This window comes from Corvus brachyrhynchos, unplaced genomic scaffold (genome assembly GCF_000691975.1).
Source record: "Corvus brachyrhynchos isolate BGI_N302 unplaced genomic scaffold, ASM69197v1 scaffold115, whole genome shotgun sequence".
In the NCBI taxonomy this organism is placed as follows: Eukaryota; Metazoa; Chordata; class Aves; order Passeriformes; family Corvidae; genus Corvus; species Corvus brachyrhynchos.
The window spans coordinates 23,085,708-23,092,117 of NW_008239553.1; the positions used below are offsets into that span (position 1 = coordinate 23,085,708).

At 51.7% G+C, this 6,410-nt stretch overlaps 2 protein-coding genes across 2 annotated transcripts in view; one reads left to right on the top strand and one right to left on the bottom strand.

Annotated features, from left to right (window-relative positions):
• Nucleotides 1–73: 73 nt before the first annotated feature.
• Nucleotides 74–1,979, top strand: NPC2 (NPC intracellular cholesterol transporter 2; the record flags this gene model as incomplete). The annotated part of the gene is made up of 3 exons (XM_017741649.1): nt 74–200; nt 392–564; nt 1,174–1,979. Coding segments are annotated over 3 exons (387 nt in total), but the record flags the coding sequence as incomplete, so codon positions are not given.
• Nucleotides 1,980–2,564: 585 nt separating this feature from the next.
• LTBP2 (latent transforming growth factor beta binding protein 2) overlaps nt 2,565–6,410 on the bottom strand; it is a 65,386-nt gene continuing 61,540 nt past the window's right edge. The window contains exon 36 of the mRNA XM_017741650.1: nt 2,565–3,454. Within this exon, the coding sequence (XP_017597139.1) occupies nt 3,288–3,454 (167 nt within the window). The 3' untranslated portion in view covers nt 2,565–3,287. The remainder of the gene's footprint in view (nt 3,455–6,410) is intronic.

Sequence of the window (6,410 nt, forward strand, 5' to 3'; positions counted from 1 at the left end):
CGGGGGAGGGGCCGCGGCCCGCGGCGGCGGAGCAGCGGGAGGAGTGCGGCAGCAGGCGGAGACTGCCCGGTAATCCCGACTCTTACTTGCAGGTTCCATAGACGGCAGCATCCAGGAGGTGAACGTGAGCCCCTGCCCCACTCAGCCCTGCCTGCTCCACAAGGGGACATCCTACAGCATCAACGTCACCTTCGCCAGCAGTAAGGAGCACATCCCCAGCGGGAGTGGGCAGGGGCAGGTGATCCCTTCTGTGTCCCACTGCTGGGAGGGGAGATGGGCGCCTGGAGATGTATCTGGGTGGGAGGAAGTGTCCCTGAGTTGTGTTCTTGCAGCCTCTAGGGTACGTGAAGGGCAGGGTGTGAGGTATACATGTGTACTCCGTGTTTTGCAGAGATCGAGAGCCAGGGCAGTAAAGCACGGGTATACGGGGAGATGCTGCATGTGGACGTACCCTTCCCTATTCCTGAGCCTGATGGATGCAAGTCCGGGATCCAGTGCCCCATTCAGAAGGGCCATTCCTACAGCTACCTGAATAAACTCCCTGTGAAGAGCGAGTACCCCAGTGTAAGTATGCAGGCAGCTGGTCAGCTGCTCAGCTACTGCCTGAGACTACTGGGGTAGTCTCACCACCTGCCTTTAAGGGAAGACACCTTGTTCTGTTTTGGTGAGAGAGAGTAGACTCCATAGGCAGTCTGGTGTTCTTTCTGCTGTATGACTCTAGTTTCAAGTTCTCACTTTGGGACAGACCCAGCAAAGGAAGCAGCTAGTTCCAGCTGCTGAGAAGTGGCTTCAGCTGCTCCAGTATCTTCCTGTGCTGTGCCTCCCACTAGAGCCTGCTGCATGCAGCTGAATGCTCACAGACTGGGGGTGCTCGACTGAAGTGCAGTTTAGCTGGGGATGCTGCAGGTTGTTTCCACTCTACTTTCTCAGGGAGTGGGAATCCAGGTGCAGTGTGTGTCATGCAACTGAGCCCTCCATTCTTAGATGGTACTCCAGGAATCGCTGCATGAGCATGGCCCACCTGCTGCACGCAAGGGCAATGCCCCAGCTCTGTCCTCTTTGTGAAGAGCTCCCAGGACCTCCTTGTTGCACACAAGTGACTACTTTTCTCCCCATGCCCTTGCCTTAAGATTTCCTGAACATTCTTATCTTCCTTTCTCCTCTCTCTTTCAGATTAAACTGATTGTGAAGTGGGAGCTGGTAGATGACCAGGACCAGATGTTGTTCTGCTGGAAGATACCAGTGCAGATTACCACCTGAGGAGCCCTGCCATGAGTAGGGCTTGGGGAGGGGAAACCAGAAACAACACAGGCCAAATTCTTTTATATAATAAGCATTTCTTACTGCTTCCTTCAGAGCTCTGCAGCCTCTGAGCAGCCAGCACTGCGTTCCTTGCAAGATCAGCCATGGGCAGAGTGCTCTTACTGTGTTTAGGTGACACCCCTGGGGTGCTCTTCTAGCAGCTTTGAGGGACAGTAGTGTCTGCTGCAGGAGTGACTGAGCATCATCCTCCAGCTGCTCTGTGGAGGCACTTTATCTGTTCGACGTGAAGCTGTCTGTCCTCACAAAGGAATTTCTCAGCGATGAACCTGGCTATTGTCTGAGCTGCTACCTGGTAACCCTTCAGTGCCTCTTCTAGAATGCTGGCTGCATCCACCCTCCCATGTTTCTCCTGCTCTATTGTGATCAGGACGCCCCTGGGACCTGCATTTGCTATCCATGCAGCTGAAGCAGAGGGAAGGAGAGGAGTCTTTCCCTGAGCTGACAGCCTGCTCTGTCCTGGGCCTCTGCTCAAGCCAGCAGGACTCCAGCTGGGAAAACTTCCTTTTTGTGGATGCAAAGCCAAATGGCGTTCAATGTCTCTGCAGGGATGATTCTTTCTCTAACCAATGGTTTGCACTACTACTAACTTGGAGCTGGTGCAAGCTCTTGAATCTCTTTTTATAACTTTCCTTTTAATAAAGGCTAGACAAAATCTGCTTGTGTTGTATTCTATGAGTGAAGAAGAGCAGGAGGAAAAGAAGAGTGGCTGGGCATCTTCTAGTTGGGGTTCGGCTGGTCTTACTTCTTATCTGAAGGCATAAATAGAAGTGGTATGCTGGCCCAAGTGTGGATGGCCTGGAAGCAACCAAACATCTCTGTTGCTGGCCTCCAGCTGGCAATGTCTGGCTGTGCTCCTGCCTTGCTAGTCCTATGCAGTCTTGAAATTGTGCAAAGGCTCCCTGAAGAGGTGATGGTGTAGAAGGCAGCCTTGCTTGCTGCAGCGTAGGTAAAGGTCTTTATACTGAAGGCTCTATGGGGCTGGAAAAACAACTCCCAGACCTGCCAGAGAGCTCTTACTAACTGCAGTAACTACACTTTTTCATGTGGGAACTGCAGCCCCCTTGTGTGAGAACAAGGCAGGGTGTGAGCAGCTATAACTTCGGTGCTGTCTGCAGGGACTGGAGTTGGTTCCTGCCACTGGTGTTGGGCTGAGGATTTGGCCTGGCAAAGCTCTCTGTTCTGGATATGTGTCAGCTGAGAGGGCTAAGAATTAAAGTGGGATGGCTCCCAGACAAGCATGGTTCTGACAAGCCCCAGTGTCTTGAGCCACAGGGGCCCAAAATAAATGTTTTATTTAACAACATGAGAGAAGTTTCCAGCAGACTTGGTTAAAAAAAAATAATCACCAACAACTTTACAGAAAGGAAGCTGGACCTGCTCCCCCTCCCCCTGCCCAGCCAGCATGGGGCACAAAGTGTGGGGCTAAAGGCCACAGGGAGAGCTGGCCCTGGGGCCCCTCAGGCTTCTCTCCCATACCCCAAGGTTAGGCAGCAGCTCTAGAAAGCTGGCGTGGAACCCCCATCTTAAAGCTCTGGCCTGGGGGCTGGACGCTTCACAAGGAGTGAGGCCAGCACCTGCGGTGTGGGTAAGGCTTGTCACTAGGTCAGTGCAGCAGGGGCAGGGAGATGAGCCCCCTTTCTTGGCAGGGTGAGGGGGAGAGGCTGGAGCTCTGTGGCAAGGGAAGGTGTCCTGTGAGCCTCCATGACACAGGGCAATGTGACAGGTACTGAGGGCTGGAGTGGACTCTGCTGCAGGAAGAGCAGGGGCTGGCAGGGCCAAGAGGGGTGCAGAGGCTGGGAGCTCAGCCCTGACCTGTAGAGAGAGGTGGCGGGGAAGTTGTGCACTTCGAAGGGGAAGGAACAGAGAGCCGCGAAGCCCCCACAGCCCCGGGGGGGGCCTTTCTCTGTGCTCCCAGGTCCCAGAGCCATGCACAGGTGAGCACCCTCACCCCTGCTCTCCTAGAGCTACGCAACTGCTGGGTTCTGGGCTGTCTGGGGCACGCAGTGGTGTGACCGGGCCAGGGCCACATAGCCCGGCAAACAGAGGCAGCGGTAGGAGCCCTCTGTGTTCTCGCAGGTGCCACCTCGGCACAGGGGCTCAGGGCTGCCCACCTCCTCACACTCGTTGATATCTGCAAGGAGAAGGATTGGCCTGAGCTGATGGCACAGTGAGTAGTCCCAGCCCACATCCATCTCCTTGTGCCCCTGCCATCCCCCCATGCCCTCCCACACAGGTTCTGCCGGCACTGTCCCCCAACTAGTACCTCTAGGATGTCCCCACCAGCCTCTCATGCCCTCAGCATATCTGCAGAGCATCTGTAGTATCCAAGGGTGGCATCTCCAGTATCCTCCAGCACAGTACTGAACCCTACCCCATGCAAACCACATAATAGCTCCTCCATGCTCCATAGCTGGTGACACTCCCTGGTTAGCAGCTTTTGTCTAACAAGTTGTAATAGCTTGAGATCTGGGGAAAAGGCCACCTCTAGCCTTGGAAAATGCCCTTTTCTGATCCAACAAGGTCAACCAGACAAATGATGGTGGCCCTGAGAGGCTGATTATCATCTCCAGGACCAAAACACAGAGGGACTTCGTGCTGCACAAACAACAGCTTATTTTATTAACCTGCAAACTGTGCCAAAGGGCTCAGTTGGCCAGCTTGTCAGACTGGAGTGTGCATGTGAGCCCTACAGCAGCTGCCCTACTGTGACAGGTCGGCTCTGCTAAAGGTACTCACCCAGACACCCTGCCTGAGATACATCAACTTGTGGTGGGGCCATGAGCTGGACAGAGCACCCATGTTCAACCCCAGAACCGTTGTTTGCACCCACAGGACCTCCAGAGACCAAATCCTCACCTACCAAGGCAGGTCCAACCTCTCTGACCACAAACTCGACAGAAGGGGGGCACCAGCTGATGGGTTCCCACCCAAGGGAGAGAGAACGCCCCAGCAGTGGCCACTGGACCCCAGGAAGACCAAAGTGCTCTGTCACCCCAGGGACCTCGGGTTATCTCTAGCATAGGTGGAGGGGGCCATCTGACAAAGAAAGGTAAGTGTAACTCCAGGGAGAGATGCTGGAAGCAAAACTTTCAGGGAGGTAAGAGAAAGCACAGCAGTCACAGGAGGAAGAAGGAGAGAGAGGAAACATGAGAAGAGAGAGCTTGAGGAACAGGGTAGTTTTCACACACAGCCAAACCAATTGTTAAACTGACACTGTGGACTTGCACTAAACCTCAAGACCAGATATTGCCATGAACAGGATGGCTCGCTTGGAAGCCCAAGGAAAATTTAGGCACATCAAGGGAGATGTGCTTTGCAGCCTCAGAAGCAAGGGAAAGTAAAAGCTGAAAGAGCAGGCAGGCTGATCTGGGCACCAAATCGAGAGGAGAAAAAAAGGAAAGTTCAGCCCAGAGAGACCCAAAAGCCAGAAGCAACAGAGTAGTGCTAGCAGTCTGCACCAAATCCTGGAGTTTGCCCACTTGGGCAGGGGTGGGGGCACACAGCCCACCTTACAGGGCACCGGTAAGCTGTCCCCATAGGGAAGTGAGAGGGAAAGTGCTGCAGCAGCTGCAGGAGTATTCTAAAAGCCTGAAGTCAGCAAGGTAAAAACATGGGGATGACTAAGAACCAACCAGAACTGAAAGGAAAAAAACCAGGCTCCAGTGTAAAATGAGGGCTAGTTAGTTCAGGATAGAAAAGGCAACAAGCAAAGGCTCCATAAATATGTGAGCAGGAAACAATAGGGAATGCAAGTCTACTTCTTATCGACAGAGGAAACAAAAGCCAGTCGATCTGGCTGGAGCAGCTAACACAGGCTTTGTTCCAGCCATCATAGAAACACTCATGGTGATCAGATAGGGCACAGACCATGTTCAAAATGTTTAAATAAGGGTGCCAGAGCACAGGGAGGGAAAGGCCACACTGTGATGGAGAGGTTCAACAACCAGATATAAAGCAGTCACATCCATAAAGGTTTGCAGCAACATGAGTTCACATGCTTAATGCTGCCTGCAGTTCCTGAAAAGTTGACAGTTGTCTCTGAGATGGGAGCATAAAGGAGGCCTCAGAGAAGCAACAAAGGATAAATCTCGTAACCATCTTCAAAAACAGAGAAGGGAATATCCAGAATTAGTCTGCTCACCCCTAAGCAGTTCAGGTTTGTAAGTGATTAGGTCATAACCCTCTAAAGGATAAGAGGATCATTAAATAGCTAGTGCAGATCAGTTAAGGCCTGATTACATTAAGCCAATCTGGTTCTCTTCCCTGACCTGATAACTGGCCTGTCAGATAAGGGAGAAGTGGTGGATATGATGTGCCTTGGCCACGGTGAGGATTTCAACACACTCTCACATGACACATTCAAACAGATTGAGAAAATACTCTCTAGATTAAACTGTGGCAATTGCACAATGGACCACATAGCTGCACTCCAAAGACAATTAGCAATGCCTGGCTTTACAGTAAAAGCTCTTTAATGCACAGGCTGCAGCTGTCTGTCCTTACCCATACTCCATGCAAATGTTGTCATTAGGGTGGATGAAGGAAGAATCCCCATGCTTATAAAATGTATGTGTGTGGCAGCAGACTGCAAGCACTTTGCAGGGTTCAGACTTACTCTGAGAGAAGTGGTCCAAATTCAACCAGACAAAATTCACTGAAGGCAAATGCAAAGCACTATGGCCAAGGAAAGGGAAACAGTGCACAAATACAGAAGAGGGCGTAACATCTCAGACAGACATTTTGCACAGCTGCACTTGGGGTAGTAGAGACCATGTGTTCTGTATGAAGAAGCTGCACCATTGTATGAGTTGGAGTAAGTGCCATGCCTAAGGAAAAAGAGGGTCTTCAATCTGCTCTGTTGACTGCCTGAGGTCTCAGCTGGCTTGGAGAGATATAATGTGAAAAGGACGGAGACATGGCATAGGGATATAGAGGAAATGCAGAGAGAAGATTTAGAAACTGTGTCTCATAGGGCAGGGTGGAAAGTGAGGAATTTCACCAGGGCAGTGGTGAATGTAGAGGACATTAATCACAGTAACTATGGCTTGTGATGTACAAGATTGGTATGAGAAGACAGAAAACATCAG